General features: G+C 37.1%; 1 protein-coding gene across 1 annotated transcript in view; it reads right to left on the bottom strand.

Moving 5' to 3' along the window:
• stag2b (stromal antigen 2b) overlaps positions 1-23,761 on the bottom strand; it is a 248,895-nt gene that overhangs the window by 95,323 nt on the left and 129,811 nt on the right. Inside the window, 4 exon segments of the mRNA XM_051934406.1 lie at positions 4,912-5,008; positions 9,667-9,825; positions 14,584-14,662; positions 14,757-14,871. Of these exon segments, the coding sequence (XP_051790366.1) occupies positions 4,912-5,008; positions 9,667-9,825; positions 14,584-14,662; positions 14,757-14,800 (379 nt within the window). The 5' untranslated portion in view covers positions 14,801-14,871.

Raw genomic sequence — 23,761 nt, 5'->3', positions numbered from 1 at the left:
ACCTTCAACAAAAAGTTCGCAAAAAATAACCCCAAATTAAAGTAGGTCTAAGTGAATCAACATGTCAGTATGATTCTATCACTTGGCAGATTCGGAAAGGACTAAAATTACAGCTACAGAACACGATGAAAGAAAGTTGTCATGAAAGGCAGAATGCATCTAATTTAATGAGTCACCTTGAGACCATCACCCACTGCTATATAGCAAACTCAAGGCAAGGGAATCTTTATTTCATTGCTGTTTAACTTGCTAATAGCACATCATAATGAAGCTTTAGTGTTACATGCTCTAGTGAGTATCTGACAGCATAAGCATTGCCCTGTATATGTTACCCATGTGTCTGCAATGTTTATTAAACAGGGTTATCCATCTACAATATTTTGTTTACTCAGATGCCAGTATAAGTCTTAAAAGATGATTAGTTTATTCCCAGCCTTACGAATCGGCCAAGAGATAAACTTCAATTAACTACAATTAAATATATTTACATAAACACACACATTGGAAAAGAGTGATCCAACTGAACAAGGATGTGTACATTTTTACATCAGGGCTTGAAATTCACACTGAGATTGCAGTTACTACACACAAATGTAGTAATTCACACAAATTCAGATTTGTAATGTATTAATTTTCCACATTAATCTGGTAAGCAGTATCTCTTTCTTGTTGCAATAACATTCAACATCCTTTTTTTTATTAAGCTTGCACACAAACAATGTAGTTTCAATTGTACCATGTAGCTGTGGAGTTTCACAATCAACTTTTCAGTGGAACTGCACAAGCAAGAGTCAAGGACATGGTACAGTATATGGTGCCCTTTGCTAAAAAAAAATTGCCTTTAGAAGAAACTGCAGTAAACTTTAAGGTAGGAGATAAAAACAAGCTGTAGTACAGTACAAACATTCAGGAGATGGATTGTTTAGTTAATTTGTATACAGTTTCACTCCTTTTTACATGATAAACTAATAGTAGCCAAATTCATGCTGTGTTGTGAGTAAACTTAAAAACCCTTGTAATAATCATTTCTTTAAAATGTCTGTGAATGACTGATTGCCTTTAAAACTAAAACTGAAAAGTAAAATCAGTGACACCCAAAAAAAGATGGATGAACAATGCTAAAGAACAGCTAAGAAAATCAGCTATATCACCGGTTGCCAACTTTCTTACTTTGAGAAGAATTGCGATAATCCAACAGAAAATGGATTAAATTTCCATTTCTTAAACTAAAAGCATTTACATGTACAGCCTTATGATGCCAGTTATGCTGACAGGAAGAAACATTATAGTATGGATTAAAAAAAAAAAAAAATCTTGGCATATTTTACTGTATATTCTATATTTTTCTGCAAGGTTGGCTTTTTGGCAAAATATAAGTGGAAATTTCTAAATGCAAAATGAGGCAGTTATTTACTGAAAGTTACAATAGCAAACAGTAAATTATTTGGAAGATGAGGCTGATAGCTTTATAACTTCTGTAAAAATCAAAGAATTTTGTAACATTAAAAATGCCTCAAATATTAATATCTGAGTACTTTATACTGTGGGTTTTGGCCATCCCACTCTGAAATCCCACCTTGTGTAAAATTTAATGGAGGTTTCCATCCCTCCCATTTCAAAAATTAATTTTAAGCCTGTAGAAGGTAGAACATTAGCCGTTCAAAGTTCCATTTGCCCAGTGGGGGATGGGCAGTCTTTTGACCTTGGAACCTGTACAGATTTTTTTTTTCCTCCTGCCTAACTGGAATTTTGTTTTTTTTTCTGTCCTCCCAGCCATCTCACATTATCACCGGACAAATCCAAAGAGACTTGCATCATGACATGGGATATAAGGACGTTACTCTTCTACTGGAAAGTTACCTGTTTTTAAGATTGTTTAGACTCTTTTTTCTTTCCTCCTTTGTTTTTTTACTTTACTTTCTTTGATTGTTTAATATTATTGTCTAACTAGACATTAAGCCCGGTAATATAATGGGCGCTAGAACAGTAGTGCATAAACATTAGTAGGAACACTCGATCGATCAATCGATCGATCGATCGATAGATCGATAGATAGATAGAGGACCTTGACCTCATTCTGTTTCTTGTCTGAAGAAGATATTTAGGAAAAATTTTCAATTTTTTCACCTCATGAAATTTTTCTATAAAATTTCATTATAGACAACATTTCTTCTAAATATTCTGTCTGAGTTTGGCAACAGTTTGCCTTGTTCAGGACCATCTACAACCTTGACAACAACATCTTGAAAACTTCTAACTCTTGATAATGCAACATATAACTGACCATGGCCGAATACTGGTTCTGGCAAGTAAATGCCAACATTTTCTAAGGTTTGCCCCTGAGCTTTATTTCAGCCTTTCTTTTGTTGATGTTTACTTGCTGAGCTGATCGTTCTTCTAGGAGATGTTGCTTATATAGGATTTGATTGTCTGTGTCTTTTGTCCTACTTGATGTGTCGTTTTTTTTGGGTGACATGTTGTTAGTAGATAGTCACAGAAATATAGGCTTGTACGTCCGTAATATTTTCTGCTACAGTAATACTGGCTTGTATGTGGCTGTAATATGCGTCACTGTATTGTGTGCCTTTAATTTTCTCTCGCAGTAATACTGGTTTGTATTTCCGTAAAATGCCTGTAATTTTCTCTGACAGTAATACTGGCTTTGATGTCCGTAATATGCGATTAATTTTCTGTCACAACAGTGGGCAATAAGCAGATTCTCCCCAGCAACTGATGTAATGTGTGGAGTGCAGTTGATAATCTTGCCTGTGGCGTCTCTCCAGCAAGTACTGTGCAGTTCCCCAGCAAGTATTTTAATCTGTGCTGGCGTGCAGCTGATTATTGTATGTGTGGCGTCTCCCCAGCAATGGATTTTATGTGCGCGAAAATAAATCTACTTTTAAAAGTCATCCTATTGTAATATCATGAAAATTCGTATATTTAGGAAAACCCCTTCAATGACTGACACTTTACCGGGCCAAGCTTCTTAATCGCAAATCTGACATCCTCAGAGTGAACACTCGCAAAACAACAAACACTAATCCCACCTCTTTGGGGAAGCTGGTCTCCGCGTCTCAGTACCTGATTGGATTTTTCGTGCGTTATGTTTTCGGTCTTACCTCATTTACCGAAATCCGATTGGATTGGCCACGCAATATTTTATAGATCCCGCCCACTCTGTCTTGTGTGACGCGTCAGGCGGCCTTTGAAGCATCGCAATTTTATAGATCCCGCCCTCTCTGTCTTGTGTGACGCGTCAGGCGGACACTAATCCCACCTCTTTGGGGAAGCTGGTCTCTGCGTCTCAGTACTCGATTTGATTTTTCGTGCCTCATGTTTTAGGTCTTACCTCATATACCGAAATCCGATTGGATTGGCCACGCAATATTTTATAGATTCCGCCTACTCTGTCTTGTGTGACACGTCAGGCGGCCTTTGAAGCATCTGCTTTGAAGCATCGCAATTTTATAGATCCCGCCCTCTCTGTCTTGTGTGACGCGTCAGGCGGATACTAATCCCACCTCGATGGGGAATTGGATCGGCCGCGCGATATTTTACAGGTCCCGCCCTCTCAGTCTTGTCTGATGCGTCAGGCGGCCTTTGAAGCATCGCACCTTGCCCCGCGCATGTGCACTTCACCAGAAGACACACACACATGGACACTGGACGCACACAGGGGTTTTATTAAAGAGGATCTTGTTTCTCTTTTCTTGTAACTTTCGCTTTGACATCTTGTAAGCACTCTGAGCTACACTTTTTGTATGAAAATGTGCTATATAAATAAATGTTGGTGTTGTTTATAGTCACATTTACAGTTAGGTTGAAATCTGTGTGTTCAAGATGCTGAACAACTTAAAAAAAAGAAAATAAATCACTGAAGAAATTAGTATAAAAAACACAATGCGCAGAAGATCTACCAGATATAAACCCATTCAATTAGAAATTTTACAGAATTAGTCACTGGAGAGTTACAGTTTAACACTGTGTGAAAGGATAGACAGTAGCATTGAAACAACTATCTGACTAAATACTACCCTTGAAATCAAACATATGCTAAACTTAACTGCATATGTAGAATCAGTAGCAGCACAGACTGGAAAAAAACACACATTTTGTTTGGATTACAAGTTTCATACAAGTTCTCTTTCTTTGTCATCCATTATAACACTAGATAATACACTGGTGTAGTGGAAGGATCATGCATCAGATGTACCTCATGTTGCCAAGGTGTACCATCAGAGAGATGGCTCAGTACAAGTGAGCACATTGACTCACATCACAGGTCACAGGTAAAACAAGACCAAGTAAATATGTTGACTTTTTAACATTTTATTTTACAATAAAGGACACTGAGTACATCTAGAAGATTTGACCAGCAGCACTTTATTTCTTTATGAACAGATATAAATTACTGCTGCTCATATAATTTGTTTACATTTGTGACTTTTTAATATGAATAGTTACATATTTGATAGGTTTAATTAGGAGATTTAATACTGTTAAAAAAATTTGTTTGTTTACTTGTGGTTACTGTAAATTGGGAATAAATGCTATTCATGCAAGTTATTTGTATTTTATGTCTATAAAAGTATCTAATATTAAAACAACTGGTTTAAAACATCTGAGACAGTGAATTTTTGTTTTTTAAATGATAAAAGTATGTTGTGTTTCAATACAAAATGTGTTGAAGTGATTTCAATATGTGTAAATGTTTTGCTTTAATATTACTGAAAAAAATGAAAACTTTGGACACTGTAATCATGGTGTGCAATCTTGATACTATTGTTCTCCCTCCCCACACATATATCTCATACAATCATACATATACACATTCTAGGTATGTATTTATTCTTAAACCCACTTAATCCAAATCAATTCAGTATACAAAATCACAGACTCGATTGAAATTACCTTTGCAGCCAGAACACTGGATAAAAAAGTTGATTAGGTCAAGAAGTGCTGTGTCTCTGTCATGCTTGTAAGACTCTATCCAGTCATCTACCACAGACTACAATTAAGCAAAGAAAAATTTAATAAGTCAAAGAAATATTCTTATGGTTTAAAAAAATGAAAGTTACATTTAAGACTTAAGACTCCTATCTGACAAAGTCTTTCCCAATAACTACTTGCAGCTGCCTGTTTGTTAGTTACAGTCATTAAAGCTGAATTCCTGATTTAATATTCTGATGGATATAATGTGAAGCCTAGGGAAATCACATTATTCAATCTCTTCTTTAATGAGGACTGTTTTCATTGCTTTCATTAAATATTACTGAGTTTACTTGTTCTGTAAATTGTTGACTATGGGGATCATATTAAACCCATCTATTGATATAACAATATAATGTCTTGTTGTCCGCATAGTGATCTGGCAAAATTTTTACACCGGGTGCCCTTGCTGACGTAACCCTCCCCACTTATCCGGGCTTGAGATTGGCACAAAAAAGCACACTGGTTGGGCTCTGAGGAGAGGAGGAAGGTAAAGAGAGTGGAATTGAGGGTAGGAACTTTGAATGTTGGCAGTAAGACTGGTAAGGGGAGAGAGTTAGTCGATATGATGGAGAGTAAAAAAGTTGATATATTGTCCATACAAGAGACTAAATGGAAGGGAAGTAAGGCCAGGTGGATCAGAGGTGGATTCAAATTGTTCTATCATGGTGTGGATGGGAAAAGAAATGGGAGGAGGGTTATTCTGAAGGAATAATATGTCAAGAGTCTTTTGGAAGTGAAAAGAGTGTCAGACAGAGTAATGATTATGAAGCTGGAAATTGGAGGTGAAATTATGAATGTTGTTAGTGCATATGCCCTGCAAGTTGGGTGTGCAATGGTGAGGGAAACAGAGGAGATGAGGAGGTGATGGGTAGGTATGGTGTCAAGGAGAAGGAATGAAGAACGTCAGATGATAGTGAATTTTACGAAAAGGATGGACATAGTTTTGGTGAATACATATTTTAAAAAGAGGGAGGAACACAGGGTGATGTACAAGAGTGGAGCGCCAGCTATTTAGGGGCATCCAAACTACGGTAGTTTCCTTTTTTTTTTTTGTTCCTTGAGAAGGTGCAAAAAAAATTTCTTTCAGCTTTGGGGCGTCAAATTTTTCACCACCCCGGACAACATGAACTCCAATTTATTTTTCAGCTTTAGGGCGTCAAATTTTTCACCGCCCCGGGCAACATGATCTCCAGCTACGCCACTGATATATAGATATTAATTTAATACACAAATTTTACAATAAATTTTCATTTTTTATTATAAGTATACATTTATTATAAGTATACATACATAAAAACTATACTATATTTACTTTTATGCAATCTTAATAATTATTATAACATAATGACTGATTAATGTGATACCTGCGCTTGTTTCAATGAACACAAAAGTTTTATATTCGGCTCAATATTTGACAGCGCAACCCGAAGTTCTTGGTCAAGATCTTTTAAGCATGACCGCTTATCATTTTTAATTAACACAAGAGTTGTTTGTCTTTTTTGGCGTAACTGGGATAGTTTGAATTTAGATGGCGATTTAGTTTACTGGGTGCCATTGCCTCATTTGATAGCTGATCGCCGCAAATGATGCATTGTGGCTTTGGAGCCGTTTCGTCACCACACCACGAGAATCCATATCGAATGTAGTCTTCGTTGTACTTCCTTTTCACAATCTTCTTTGTTTTTTTTTTTGCAACACTTGTGCTGGGTTCTTCATCATCTGTAAATGAAGACGAATCTTTTCCACGTAAAAATTTATCCATATTTAAAGGAGTATAAAACTAAATATGAATCACACGAAGAACGTTAACCATACACAATTCAGCAACACAACTAATAGTAACGAATGATAACTACTGTCGCAAAACGAGTGAATGTGACGTAGCACGACTAATACGTCGGCTTGAATTGAATCTAGGCGAGGGCACGGAGCGCTCTGCCTATCAAAGCATACTATGGAGTTGTCTGGCGATTACGTAGGGCCTACGTCGTAGGCGCCAGGCGATGGGATTTATTATTTCAGAGAAATGACACATAAAATTATGAAACCTTTAAAAGGCTATTTACGCGAATATTTCATTGAACGTATTCTCGTTATTGTGTTTCTAAGGAGGACCGTTGAAATATTATTTAGTTAGAAAATTGTCTAATTTGACCGCGTCACACCTGTATCGGCTCAAGGCACACCAGTGTGCCGTGGCACACCGGTTGCGGAGCACTGCATTAGAGGATCGGCTCAGGTGAGACGGTTGGAAGACAAAGTGAGAGAGGCGAGATTGTGTTGGTTTGGACATGAGCAAAGGAGAGATGCTGGGTAAATTGGGAAAAGAATGTTAAAGATAGAGCTTCCAGGCAAGAGGAAAACCTAAGAGAAGGTTTATAGATGTGGTGAGAGAGGACATGCTGGTGATGGGTGTAACAGAGCAAGATGTAGAGGACAGGAAGATATGGAAAAAGATGATCCGCTGTCGTGAGCCCTAACGGGAACAGCCGAAAGAAGAAGATCGATATAAGAATATCAATAATGGGTATAATGTTTATTCAACTTACCAGATATCAGCATTTTTAATCACAAGACAAGCACTGTGACCATTCCATAACTGGTGACAAGTGATGGGTTATAGAGTTGCAAATTGAAATAAACGGAAAGGAATTGTGCTATGGGGATGCTTCTCCACAATAGGGGCAGAAGCATTTGTCATGATAGAGGAAAAACAGACTTATAGTTGTAATCAATGAGAAAAGTATCATGCAACAGAGTAGATCGTGAGTATGCTGAAAATGGACTATTATTCAAAAAATACCCCGCAAAAGTACTCCAATATTAATCAATGTTACAGATGGAGGAAGAAAATATGTACAGACTCACATATGGATTAAAGTGAAGTGGTATTCAACTATATATAATAGTGGCAGCCAAAAAAAATATTGGAAAGCAGAAGTCATTGCACCATATAACAAATAGTTAATTGGAATTAAACATTCATTTAAATTTCACTCCTGTCAGGCAGCACTGTTAACAAGAAACACAAAAACCGTGCATCTAAAGAACACAAACTTTGAACAAAGGAGGATTAGATCACTGTCTGGTCTGATGGATCCTTATTTAAGTTAACTAACAATGATGGGTCAGTAAGAAAAAGGCAAACATGTACTCTTGTCATTATTTCTGCAGCAAGAGAACAGTCAAAACAGAGAAGGAATGTAGGGAAAGTACAGATATAGTGTAGGGGAGAAATTAAATATGAAATGAAAGAGAAAATGCCCTGAATTCTTGCTGACTGAAGTCCCTGAAGTCTTAAATTGAAGGAGACTCAAAACTTCCAGAAAATAGTTTATCTTAATAAAGTACTAAATGGTTTTGAAATTACAGAGAAATAAATTCTGTTATAACTAAAAAAAGTTGACATCAAATAAAACAACAGGAACAGACAGCATGTCTGATCTTGACATGTAACAACTACATACATAATGCCATTATTGCATATCCTTTGGAAATCACTGCATTCTGAGGAGATTTCTGAAGACTACCTCGTACCGAACATCATCCCCAAAATATATCCATAACAAAAACAAACAGGGCCAACTGTAGTAGGCCAGCTAGTTTAACATGCATCAGAGGAAACTTAATGGTTCAATTATTTACTGCTAATTTCATAAACTACTAAATAAAGAAACTATTACGAGGCTATTGATAGAACCATAAAATGTGGCAATTGAAGGTACAGTAAGCCAATAGGTGCTAAATTGGCTTAAACAGAAGAAGCAATGAGTTATGCTGCTAGAAACCAAACTAAATGAAAAGTGGAGTCCTTCACTGATTATTATTGGGACTATTGTTATTTTTATATTAAAACCTAGGTAAGAATTTAAGCAACAAGTAATTCATGTTTGTTGATGACACAAAAGCAGGGAGATTGAAAAGAAGAGCCAAAACTCAACTTGTTTACATTAGTTCATGCCCTAAAGCTTGGTTTCTGATTGGGAGATGTAAATAATATATAGTGGATTCAGAAAGTATTCAGACGTGAAGCATACAGCCAAGACAACACTGGTGTGGCTTCCAGAAAAGACTCCGATTATCCTTGAGGGGCGCAGACTTAAACTCCACAGAACATAAGTGGAGAGACCTGAAGATGACAGTTTACAGGCACTTCCCATCCAATCTAATATAGATTGAAAGGATCTGCCAGGTAGAATAGGATAAACTGCCCAAAGCAAGGTGTACAAAGCTTGTAGAGATTTACCCAAGACGACTCAAAGTTGCAATTGTTGCCAAAGGAACTACAACTGAATTATGAATTTTGGGTCTAAATACTTGTGTGAATGAGAAATGTCCATTTTTGATTTTTAATAAATTAGCAAACATTTCTGCAAAAATGTTTTCACTTTGTCATTATGGGTTATTGAGTGCAGATCAATGGGCAAAAATGGCAGATGTATCCTTTTAAAATTAAATAATAAAGTGTGTGGAAACTGAAGGAATCTGAATACTTTCTGAATCCACTGTATGTTTGCACTTAACTTTCTGTTGCAGAAGTAAGCACTGGTGTATAAAACCACACCCTTCTGTCTAATATAGAAATATAGCAGCAACACTTAAAAACAATGCTGGAAAACAACTTCATATTTACTTTACACCTAAGTTTAATTTTAGGACCAAACGTTTTCTCACCTGCATGGCACTCTTGCCCATTTTAACCACTTCAAAAAGCATCATGTTTTCCATGCCATTTTCTTGATGATGTCCATTCATCCGACTCATGCTACCAGGTTTTCCACCATTGTTGCTTTTAACCTTCTCACTGGGGAGTTTTTTACCCTTCTTTAAGCTCTAATAAAAAAAACCAGAAAATACAGGATTAATCTGTCACTTTTATTATATGTGTACCCCTGCATGACAAGGGTGACATCAGTGAAACCAACATATATAAACATTACTTTGTAAAACACACATAATGTGCTGATACACAAACAAACACATGTCCTACGTTTCAGCAGATAAAGGTGATATGCAGATGCAGAATGTACTTGAAAACATTAATTACCCCTGCATTTTATGTACACAGACTCCAATGTGCAGCAAACCCCTTTCCACATGTCAATTTTGAATGTTTGGAGAACACACTTTTCTGATTTTCAAATAAAAATATATATAATGTCCACAATGAACCTTCCAAAGCCGGACGAAACTGGAAGGACTCCAGATGTTCTGATCATTTAATCTATTATTTACTAATAACAACTTTAGTGAGTCTGGTAGGGCTGCAATGATGATGATGACGTAATCAACGACGTCGACATGGATTTTTTTATTGTCGACGCGTCATAAACAGAACCTTCAATAAAAGCTCCAGTCACAAAGAACCACATTGGTTTCTTTGCACTACATGAACGTCTGCGGGCAGTATTGTTTGTTATTGTTTGTCAAGACTGCACACAGACCTACCAATGAAGAAAGAACGTCTGAGGAGAAGAATGTAGAGGAAAATAAACGTGGTTGCAATGGTGAGTCGGATAGAGGAGGGGGAAGGAGATGGAAAAAAATTGAGACAGAAACTTTCTAAAGTGTGGGAGCACTTCACTGAAAAAGAAAAAAAAGTTGAATGCAGATTATGCAAAGCTCAGCTTTCATTTCACGGCAGCACCACCACGATTCATGAGCATCTGAAACGCAAGCATCCTGGAGCTGTGATGCCGCCGTCTCTTGAGGATTTATGCTGGCACTGTTAGTTAGTTAGTTAGGGTCAGATCAGGAGGGGAGTGAGAGCGTGAACAAGACTGAGAAAATAAAAGTGAAAAAAGCTAACTTTTACAAGTAACAAATTTACATCCAATCTGTTCATTTTCAAATAATATTGCATTAGTGTGATAATGTTTTCTGATTGGTACTACTCAAGTCATACAATGATTTCTTCAAAATGTCACATATATTTGTCTCTTTCTTTTTTTTTTCCCTGGTGCTGTGCACTGATACCAGAAGGCATAAACTTATTCAGTGCTAGCAGGAGAACGCAGGTGGCCCGTTGCTTGTGCTATAACAAGCTGGACCTGGCGGCGATCAAAGCACATGTACTGTGCAAGGCATGTACGGGGTCCACTGAGAAAAGAAGAGCATTCATGGCTCACCTTGCAGAGGAACATTCTTTCCTCTGCATGTCCTGGAGTCCTGTGCAGACTGGGCAAGTTCGAGGGAAGAAAAAAAAAAAAAAATATGAGGTCACTGATTACAACCGCAAGAAGGTACGCGAATGAATATGAATAATATGAATAATGTTGCATCCGTGCCATAATGTTTTCCTAAATGTAAAAGGTTATAAAATGAACAATTCCAAATATCATATATACCTATGTCTCTGTTTTTTTGTCAGTGTGGCTTTGACATCATGGACCATAAGGTGCATACTACTTCAGCATAAGCAGGAACACTCAACAAAATTGAATAAAAAAAATCAAGTGGCAATGAGATACGAATAAGGCAGATTCGCCAGCGTTTGTGTGTCAGCTTTTATCCATCCAGATCTGAGTATTTCCAGTTCGATTGTCTCAAAACACCACTCACATCCTCACATCTACAGTTATTCCCAGTTTCAGATAAAAAGTAACAGCGTCAGATCCCTGGGTTGGGGGTGCGGTAGTATGTATCGTGATCGTGACCGACAGAATAAAAGTGGAAAAAAAAACTTTTACAAGTGCTATACATTTATAGTGGCTGTTACAGATGCAAATCAAATGTATGTGTTTATTGTATAATATTGTAGTGTCCACCGCACCAGGCTCGAAAAAAGACGAAGTTAAAAAATAAATAAATAAAAAAAGACAGACAGACAGATGTAGTAAATTCTGTCAAAAGTTTTACTTGAACAGTCAAGAAAAGAAACAGCAACTTCAAAAACCCCAAACACCAAAAAAAAAAACCTTCTAGCACCATCTCCAACCCCTCCTCCTATTCCGGGTCCCACACCCCCTTACCACATCAATCAATACCCGGCTCTCAGTCTTCTGTGCTGTACTCCGCCCTCCCTCAATCAGACCTAACAGTCACACACACACACACACAAGAAAAGGCTTCAATGTGGCTGGGACGCTACACTATTAACAGTAAGAGCAAAACGGTAAATATACGAGGCAGTCAGAATCGAACCAGGGGACTCTTGATTATAAGTCAGCAATTTCTACCGCTGCGCCATGGAAGCTATTGTATCATCCTTGAACCTTTTGTGAAAGTGTTTATTTGATCTTTGCACTTCAGGCTTTACACATTATACAGTTTATGTCTACATTTTGTCAGTTATTACTAAAATATGAAATGTTTGTTTTAACAATGTATTTTTTGGTTAAGTTCAATGCACTTTTTTTGTTTAAAGACTACATGCACTTTAGTTTGTATTGTTTAATGTATTTCTTTTTTATTGTGATGGTCACACTAATATAAAAACATCTGATTATTTTGAAATTCTTATGTTTCACTGGTTGTTATTGTAATTTGAATATTATTAATTTTAATCGTGTTAATGCAGAGACATCAGGGTGACATTCACAGGTGGACAGACGTGAACAGATGAGGTAAGACATGCACTGGAGCCCAGAACAAGATGTGCAACCACAGGTTGCAGGCTTCAAAATAGTCAGGCATGAAATAATCGTGACTAATCGAAAAAAAACTTTAACGATTAGTCGACTATCACAATAATCTTTAGTTGCAGCCCTAGAGTCTGGCTCTGAAGTAATTTACACTGACTATTGAATATTACCCTGGATATTATAACTGCGATTATTAATTTTGATTAGTAGTTTTACAATGACAAAACTATTTTGTGTTGTCAACTGCATATACTTATTTTATAAACATACAGTTAAGTAACCTGCCAGTGTTGAAGGGATACATTAAAAAACTGGATAAGTTGAAAAATTAAAAATTTAAATAAAATAGTTCCATCCATTCACCTTTCTAACCTGCTGGAGCCATAAATATAATACAAATTTATATACTTACATCAACAAAACAAATGTTACTTCTGACAGATCAAATTTTACTCACCATTCAAATACTATAAATGTGGGAAAATGTTAAACACGGTCATGTTAAATTGGGATTCTGCTGCATTAAAAAAAGCACATATACCATGTGTATGTAAAAGTCAAAGTACAAAATAAAACTTCATATGACAGCAGTATATTGTAAATTTAACAAGTTAATGTAAAAAAGACCTAATAGCATTAAACATAATATTAATATGCAGTAAACTCACGATGTATTAGATGGTTATACATTTTTTACATGCTACTACATACTTCATGTATCGTGCTTGAATACACATACCGCTCCATCAAATTTAAAAGAATGTCACTATGTATATAATTCTGAAATTCACTGTATGTTTACACATGCATATTGCCACAAGCATAGATACCATGGCATGCACAGGGTTTAAATCCTTGAGTTATCCTTGGTATACTGTTTGTAAGCATCTGGTTTTAGGCATAAATGTCTCACATAATATAATTACTTGATAGGCTGTGGAAGATTCAAAATGCTCCTCATCTGCTAATCAGCTGTAGTCGCATATTGTGTCATGTTTTTCAGATCTATTTCAATTTGTATTTGATATTTAGAATAAAGTTAAGAAAATGTAACGTGGGAAAAAATTATTAAGAGAGGGGAAGCAGTATTTCATACCCATGGCGTAGATCATTTTTGTTGCATGCTACTCTGAGCCACTGCTCTTGAGAAAATGCAACAGCTTTTCCATTTGTCTTCAAGAGCGTGTTGGATATGCATTAGTGTTATGGAATGAACTGATAACAGCTGTCCGTGTTGTGCACTTAATATTAATGGGACTTTGGGCTATTTGTTTTGCTGTTATGCATTTTTCATAATGCATTCCTGAATATGGCTGAATTTTAGATGACTGCATAACATGTTTTTTAGGAGTGGAGTGATGACACAGTGACTTTACAATGTTTTGACAGTAAGTTTTTTGATCGATATCATCACTATTAAAAACAAATTATTATTATTTGGGTACTTCAACATATTATTCAGTGCCAGATGATCTATATTCAACTTTCATGATAATTATCAAATTTTTCAGAGGAGAATTTACTAACATTGGGTTAAATATAACTGATTTTGTTATAAAAGTAATAAATACAAAGATGAAAAAAATCTAGCTTTAATAATTATTCACTCCTTAACCATTAAGTATTTTAATATTTTCCAGCATTCCATTTTCTAGCCATTGCAGCCTCAGGTATTTTGTAGAATGTTGTAAACAACTTTTCATATTTCCATATTTTGTAGGTTAAATTATTACTCAACACTTCTTGCTAAATTGCTCCAAATGTTGAACGTGGAATGATGGTACACATCAAACTTATCAATTCCAGCAATACATTTTATAATAGACTTTAGTCAGGACATTGACTGGGTTACTCAAAGATTTTTTTTTTTTTTTTTTTTTTTTTTTTTAAGTCACTGGGAGCTGATACGTTTCATGCAGGCAGACATACGAACAATGGCAATCGCAGCAGGTGCTCTTCACATTATATGCAAATCACCTGAAATATTGCAAACCAGTATGGTACTTACTTTTCCTTTACCCAACTTTGGATTTCTTCCATCTGGGTCTTCAAATTCAGTATCTGATGAAAAGTGTGCATCTGTTTCCCTGAAAGACATAAAAAGTATGGGTGCAAATATCAAGAAAAAGGACAGAATTAAATGCGCACAGATTACACTAAACATATATACATCATACTTACTGAGGATAATGAAACTCTGTGTTTATTTCTGGAGCTGCTATCATTTCTTAAACATCTTCTGTACCAATACAAGTCAGAAAATACTTCCAATTTTCAAATACTTTTAGAAAAGAAACTAAAACAAAACAAAAACATAGCACATTAATATCAACTTCACATTTATCATTTGGCTTTATAATGAATTCACAAACTACACAGGTTAATGAAACCATCTATATAAAATACAATTAAAGGAGAAACCATCATTCGGTCCATCTTTTTAACCCACTAATTTCACTGGGTGCAAGTTGGGCATGTACATTTACACACAGTCACAATCTAATCATTACTCTAAAATGCATATACGTAAGATGTGGCAGTAACATCTAAGTAATGGTAATCTGGTAGAGTACAAGTACAATATATTCAATATATCTGAATATACTAATGAATTACACTTAAAAAATTATCCCTGCCATTCCACTAAATATGTATGCACCTTATGTGTATTCATGCAATTTTATAACTGCTGCACTGATAACGAATGCCCTACCTTCAAATTCTGGCTGAGGGACACAAATTAAGTGCTTGACAAATATGTTTTAGCTGGGCTCCTAGATGAATGTGTTTGTGATTCTTTGTACTGTTTTTTAAAAAAAAAATAGAAATATTTTTTAAAAGTTGTGCATTATATACGTCCATTTCAAAAAAGCACCAAGCCTTGAGTTACACAGATGTCTCACACATATAACATTACTGAAATATCAACCCCCAAGTTTTACTTTAGAATTAACATTAACACTGGTAACATAGAGGCAGCCACTTGTTTTAAACAGATCTTGATTTCTACTTGCCAAAACAAAACTCCATTATATTTAGGGAAGTGTAGCTTTCCTTATTCGTGCTATAAATTTTTTAAAATTACCTGGTGATCCATCTTGTTACTGTTCATTTACTGTTCACAATGTTACACCCTCAAAGCACGAACAAAAACATGCATTTTCATTTTTCAATTTGGAAAATAATAGGATAAAATTAGAAAAAAATTGTATTTTATCTTAAAAAAGAGATTTATTTGTTTTATTAAGGCAAACTCTAAAACAGGTTAAAATTAAAGAGATAGTTCTTATAGACACAAACATAAATTTCAGACACTGACCATCATCTAGAAACAAGAATGTTATGTTAACAACCTAAACTGTCATTATAGAAAACAGAAAAATAGACATCATTTGCCTAGCACAAAACTGTGAAAAGAGCAAGTACTGTACCAAGTAAAAAAAAATATCTACCTCAATTCCAAAATAGTCACTGCTTGCACTGTCACACCTTCACATTCACCTCTGCAAATATGAAGAATGTGTAAAAAAAACTTGGGGACCCTAACCAAGGTGGTATGTGTTAACATTGGTTATTTTTGTGGTTTAATTTATAAATTGCTTTTTTTTTGTTTTTTTAAACTTGAACTGGCGGAGACTTGTCTTAATGTGTTGACCCCTGTTTAGCAGTGTGGCAAGTGCACAGCATCAGCTATGATTGGCTATACAATGAAAAGCAGAACAGCAAGTAAGAATAAAAAATAGGTAGAAAGGTACTCAAGAAGTGGGCAAGTGAGTGTAAACTCACTTGAAAGATGAGAGCTGAGAAAATGGCTAGAGCGTTACATGGATTTCAGGCAGAGGTGAACAAATATATATGAGAGAGAGAGAGAGAGAGAGAGAGAATGAATGGAGTGGAGTGGATACTAGCTGGGAGGAGATGTCAGGTTCTGCTGAATAACTACGTAATTAGTGAAGGTAAACGTAAATCCTACAGTTCTTTTTAAAACAAAAATAACTTTTTAATATTAATGAGACAGTATTCACTTAATAATAACAATGGTGAGAATTTCATAAGAATAGCCTCATTGAAAATATATCTACTGAAAAAAATTTAATGTGTTTTTTTTATAGACGTGAAGATGGAATGCAACAGGATAGAAATTGTGATATATGGGTCACAGACTTGCACAAGAGAGAAGCAGGCAAGTCCAGGTTCACGAAAAAAAATGAGCTTCACTGTATTTACAGGAACAATCGTTAGCATTTTCAAAAGGGAGCTGTCACTTTAGCATTCAGAACACACAGCAGGCAAGCAGTGATGTGGACATCATTCTGCATTAGCTCCCTTCTTCAGATTAAAAGAACAGATAGCCTTCCTCAGATAGAAGACAGAAAGTGAACACAAGGTCAGGTCAGTGGCCGGCTTTAAACGTTCCCCGTATCAACCATCGGGCAACAGACACGTTATGCGGTATGCCTGTGATCTTGCAGTTGACCCGGCAGCAGACAACCAACTTCTGCTTAACAGGGTTCTTTAGCACAGAGCAAAGTTGGGGGCTGCAGGGGTCTCTCACACCAACTCTCACACCAAAAAAAAAGCTTAGTTTACACTGACAGGAACGACTCAACAGTTGAAGCTGGGCTCGGACATACATACAGACATACAGGGTGAGTCAAAATTATGTTAACACTGAAGGATCATTTTAATTATGACCACGCCTTTCCAGGTCGATGGATGGGTCATGGTGGACCATTGCCATGGCCTCCACACTCCCCTGATTTGACACCCTGTGATTTCTGGTTACGGGGTATAGTGAAGGAGCACATGTGAATAGCAATAAAGTTTGTGATATCAATGACCTAAAAGACAGAATCTATTCCCCACGAAATGTGCGTCTTGGCTTTAAATGGTACTGTTGCTTGTTGGTTTTTGTGTGTTGAACATGATGGCAAACAGGTTGAAACATTCCTCAGAGAGAGAGCATGAGAGGGAGAAATTACGCTCCACAATTATTGGCACTGATGGGTAAAACATTTGTTAAAATAACTTTTTGGTCAATTTATTCTGAGGAAAAGTAACCCCTCAAAGAAATAATTATTTTTAACAAAACATGTGCCACAATTATTGGCACCCACCGAAATTCTTATGAACAAAGTATAACTGAAGCATTTCCCATGCTAATTTGGCTTTTTTAAAAGTTGACTAGAGTGAGTACAAACTTTCAAGAAGTAATCCATGACTTCCTTTTTCACAGGGGTATAAATATGAGGTGGCACAGAGGCCAAATTCCATTACTCATTCCGCAACATGGAGAAGATAAGAGCACACACAATTCCTATGAAAGGAAAGCATGTTGACATTCCTAAATCAGGGAAAGACTATAAAAAATGCTACTTGCCTGAAATTGCCCATATCTACAGTAGAAGCAATAATCAAAAATTTTAAATCAACTGGAAACATTACTAACTTGCCTGATTTTGTTTTGGCGCAATACATAGTGAGTAGGATGGTAAGAATGGTAAAAAAATTAAAAAAGGATTACTTTTGGGAGAATATAGAAAAAAGTAACATCTTGCGGTCACCCTGGCCTCCAAAATCCATCTGACCCTTATGCCAACAGATTATCTTGGAGGCATTCCAAAAAATTGCCTTTCCTGTCTTTTAACCACTGACGTAAGCACCAAGAGTTTGCTAAACGCCATTGTCAGAAGAAATAAAAATTGAGCTTTTTGGCAACTTATATTTGAGGTGGGTTTGGCATAAAAAGGAGGATAGCTATACTGAAAAAAACCTGATCCCCACTGTCATTTTTCTGCCAAAGGCCCTGGGTGTCTTGTTATAGTACATAGCATCAAGGACTTCATGAAATACCACGAGAATTTAAACTGAAATCTGGCGGCCTTTGTCAAGAAAATAAAACCTTGTCGTTACTTGATCTTCCAAGCAGGGCGATGACCCAAAACATATGTCCAAATCAACACAAAAACAATTAAAGGAACACAAAATCAGGCTTCATTCATGGTCGTATCAGTGCGTAGACCTAAATCCTACTTGAAAACCTGTGAAGTGAGCTGAAGAGGAGAGTGCACAAGAGGACCTAGGACCTGGAAGATCTGGAGAGATTCTGTAAAAAGGAATGGTCTCAGAATTCCTCCTTATTTTTCTCCAACCTTGTAAAAACTATAGGAGTTTATGTATATAGTATTTATATATGAACATCAGTCATGCACCAAAATGAAAATTCTTAGCCAATGCCAAATTTCAGAGGAAAGCAGGCCAGCAATTTTGAACATGGTTTTCAATGAAAAACAATTATTGAAGTCAGTCTTCTCAAAGAGAACATATTAAAAAAATAAACAACCAAAAACAGACAGAAGCAGATACGTACATAGAAATACACACACATACAGTAATCCCTCCTCCATCGCGGGGGTTGCGTTCCAGAGCCACCCGCGAAATAAGAAAATCCGCGAAGTAGAAACCATATGTTTATATGGTTATTTTTATATTGTCATGCTTGGGTCACAGATTTGCGCAGAAACACAGGAGGTTGTAGAGAGACAGGAACGTTATTCAAACACTGCAAACAAACATTTGTCTCTTTTTCAAAAGTTTAAACTGTGCTCCATGACAAGACAGAGATGACAGTTCTGTCTCACAATTAAAAGAATGCAAACATATCTTCCTCTTCAAAGGAGTGCGCGTCAGGAGCACAGACTGTCAGAAGCACAGACTGTCAGAAAGACAGAGGAAAGCAAACAAATCAATAGGGCTGTTTGGCTTTTAAGTATGCGAAGCACCGCCGGCACAAAGCTGTTGAAGGCGGCAGCTCGCACCCCCTCCGTCAGGAGCAGGGAGTGAGAGAGAGAGAGACAGAGAAAAACAAACAGTCAAAAATCAATACGTGCCCTTCGAGCTTTTAAGTATGCGAAGCACCGTGCAGCATGTCGCTTCAGGAAGCAGCTGCACAGAAGATAGCAACGTGAAGATAATCTTTCAGCATTTTTAGACGAGCGTCCGTATCGTCTAGGTGTGCGAACAGCCCCCCTGCTCACACCCCGTACGTCAGGATCAGAGAAACTCGGCGCAAGAGAGAGAGAGAGAGAAAAGTAAGTTGGGTAGCTTCTCAGCCATCTGCCAATAGCGTCCCTTGTATGAAATCAACTGGGCAAACCAACTGAGGAAGCATGTACCAGAAATTAAAAGACCCATTGTCCTCAGAAATCTGCGAACCAGCAAAAAATCTGCGATATATATTTAAATATGCTTACATATAAAATCCGCGATAGAGTGAAGCCGCGAAACGCGAAGCGCGATATAGCGAGGGATCACTGTATTGCATTTCTGTGATCAAGGTTCCCATGCAATGATGTTTAAAAAAAAAAAAAATGAAAGAAATAGAAACTTGCAGAACAGCAGCATTGGTCTTGTAAGGAAGAAGCAACCCCTACGTCAACATACATACTCCAACCTGAACCACAAATGGCAGATTACTTTTCATTAAATATATTAAAGGCTAAATGAACAACCAAGTTGCGAACAATGGGAATCTGTGAAAGGTGCAATATAAATAACTGCTGCCAGCTATGTAATTCGCTCCAAAAATTAGAATTTATCTTAATGGAGGACTATTTTTTTTTTTTTTTGATTTGATATACTTTGTTAATCCCAGAGTGGAAATAGTCTTTTTGGATGACCTTTTGGGGGTCACAGCACAGGGTTAGCAATCGTACAGCACCTCTGGAGCAATTTTCAGGTTAAAGGCTTAAAGGCCCAGAGGAGTAGGGTCCCTTCTGGCAGTAACAGAATTTGAACCAGCAACCTTCCAGACACCAGCACAGATCTTTATCTTTAAAAGATAGGATTATGTAATTTTAGTAGTCTTGTAATGTACATTTACAGTGGATATAAAAAGTCTACACAACCCTACCAAAATTGCAGATATTGTGCAATAAAAAAATGAAACGAAGATAAATCCTGTCAGAACTTGTTCCACCTTTATTGCAAAATTGCAATCTATACAAAGATGGAAACAAATCAAACTGTTTAGCGGAAAAAAGAAAAAATCATACAAAAACCTGGTTGCATTAGTATGCACACCTTTTAGTAATAAAGAATGTGAATCAACTTATCACGGCAAGTCTAATCTCAAATAGTAGTTAGTATACCTGGCATCAATTAAAGTGGCCCTGAATAAGCTCAGATAAAAAGTTTGGCTGTTCGTGTAGGATTAGTCTGATATCCTCTTGTTTGCAACATAATCCAAAAGCCAAGTTCTGCAAACAGTTTTTAAAATATGAACAGGATATCATCATTAAAAGATATCAATCAGGACAGAGGTACAAAAATGTATCCCAAGCATAAAATGTCCCATGGAGCATGATGAACACAGTCATCTACTAAGATCAGGACATCTCTTCAAGATTGATAAAACAAGGAGAAAACTGATCAGGGAGGTCACCAAGAGGCCTACAGCAACATTAAGGAGATACAGGATTTCCTGGCAGGTACTGGTTGATGCTTACATGTGACAACAATCAGTCAAATGTTACAAATATCTGGGTTGTGGAGTAGGGTTGCAAGACAAAAGCTTTGTCTCATAAAGAAAAATACTCAAGCCAGGCTAAATATGTCAAAAAGGTATGCCCAGTCTCCCACAACCATGTGGGAAAATGTTATTATGATCTAATGAGACCAAGGCTGAACTATTTGGCCATAATTTGAAAAGTACATTTGACGCATAAATAACACAGCACATCATCAAAAGAATATCATATCCACAGTGAACAATGGTGGAGGCAGCATCATGCTTTAGGGCCATTTTACTTCAGCTTGAACTGGGGGCTTTAGTCAAGGTGAATGGAATCGTGAACAGCTCCAATTATTAGTCTATTTAGGCACAAAACCTTCAAGCATCTGCTAGGAACTTGAAGATGAAAAAAAACTTCACCTTTCAGCATGACTTAAAGCATACATCAAAATCAACAAAGAAATGGCTTCATCAAAGGAATCCAGATGTGCCAAACTGATAAACTCTTACCCAAAAAAGTCCTGTAATAAAATCAAAAGGTGCTTCAACTAAGTATTAGTTTAGGGGGTGTGCACACTAATGCAACCAGGTTTTTGCATTATTTTTCTTTTCCTTTTTTCAATAAACAATTTTGATTTATTTTCACATTCTTTGTATAGATTGCAATTTTGCAATAAAGGTGGAATAAGGTCTGACAGGATTTATCTTGGTTTCATTTTGTTATAACACAAAATCTGTGATTTTGGCAGGAGTGTGTAGACTTTTTATATCCACTGTAGTAACTATAAATGCCTTAGCAAGAGAAGGAAAATCACCCTCACAAACCATTAAAATATCTATTTTGCCACATCTTTAGCCTCAGAGCCACCACTTAGGTCTAATCATATAGACCAGCCAACACTCAACCAAATCATATGAACCAGTTAACATTACCAAGTACCCTCAACAAACAACCTTATATCATAGCTTAAAACATCTAATTTTGTGCATCCTCCACCCCTCAACTATTCCAACAGAATAATATAAAGAAGACTTTACACTTAACGGTGTGTGTAAAAGGCCTTTTCATTGTTTATAAATAAAAAGAGACCATTGCTTAGACAAGAGCATCATTCTATAGTATAGGAGAGAGAGACATGCCAAAGTGGGATACTGAAAACATCGGCACTTTCATTAAAACAATTTGTGCCTTAGAGTTGTACCATAAATTCAAATGCAAACACGTCAGCTTCAATAAAGACCATGTGCTGGGGCCGTTTGTATTTATTTATTTATTTTGATTAAGCAGTTTGCAGAGTAACACTCCTAAATGTGTAGCCATACAACGTTTGGAGCTGAAGAATAAAACATGAACCTTGAAAAGGGAAATACAGTTTTACCAAATTAACACTTATTTAACAAACCAGCTATACTTAATCTTTTAAGTAATCGTTCCTGCCTGGTTGAGGACACTCAGGTGAAGAATTACTTTCAGGATGGATGGATGGATGGATGGATAGATACTTTATTAATCCCAATGGGAAATTCACATTCTCCAGCAGCAGAATACTGATACAATAAATAATATTAAATTAAAGAATGATAATAATCTGCGGTGGGTTGGCACCCTGCCCAGGATTGGTTCCCTGCCTTGTGCCCTGTGTTGGCTGGGATTGGCTCCAGCAGACCCCCGTGACCCTGTGTTCGGATTCAGCGGGTTGGAAAATGGATGGATGATAATAATGCAGGTGAAAAACAGACAATAACTTTGTATAATGTTAAAAGTTAATGTTTACCCCCCCGGGTGGAATTGAAGAGTCGCATAGTTTGGGGGAGGAATGATCTCCTCAGTCTGTCAGTGGAGCAGGACAGTGACAGCAGTCTGTCGCTGAAGCTGCTCCTCTGTCTGGAGATGATACTATTTAGTGGATGCAGTGGATTCTCCATAATTGATAGGAGCCTGTTGAGTGCCCTTCGCTCTGCCACAGATGTTAAACTGTCCAGCTCCATGCCAACAATAGAGCCTGCCTTCCTCACCAGTTTGTCCAGGCGTGAGGCGTCTTTCCTCTTAATGCTGCCTCCCCAGCACACCACCGCGTAGAAGAGGGCGCTCGCCACAACCGTCTGATAGAACATCTGCAGCATCTTATTGCAGATGTTGAAGGACGCCAGCCTTCTAAGGAAGTATAACCGGCTCTGTCCTTTCTTACACAGCGCATCAGTATTGGCAGTCCAGTCTAATTTATCATCCAGCTGCACTCCCAGATATTTATAGGTCTGCACCATCTGCACACAGTCACCTTTGAATATCACGGGGTCTATGAGGGGTCTGGGCCTCCTAAAATCCACCACCAGCTCCTTGGTTTTGCTGGTGTTCAGTTGTAGGTGGTTTGAGTCGCACCATTTAACAAAGTCATTGATTAGGTCCCTATACTCATCCTCCAGCCCATTCCTGATGCAGCCCACGATAGCAGTGTCATCAGCGAACTTTTGCACGTGGCAGGACTCCGAGTTGTATTGGAAGTCCGATGTATATAGGCTGAACAGGACCGGAGAAAGTACAGTCCCTTGTGGCACTCCTGTGTTGCTGACCACAATGTCAGACGTGCAGTTCCCAAGACACACATACTGAGGTCTGTCTTTAAGATAGTCCACGATCCATGCCACTAGGTATGAATCTAATCCCATCTCTGTC

Source organism: Erpetoichthys calabaricus, chromosome 12 (assembly GCF_900747795.2).
Source record: "Erpetoichthys calabaricus chromosome 12, fErpCal1.3, whole genome shotgun sequence".
Classification (NCBI taxonomy): domain Eukaryota; kingdom Metazoa; phylum Chordata; class Cladistia; order Polypteriformes; family Polypteridae; genus Erpetoichthys; species Erpetoichthys calabaricus.
This window is presented reverse-complemented; position numbering and strand designations above follow the sequence as displayed.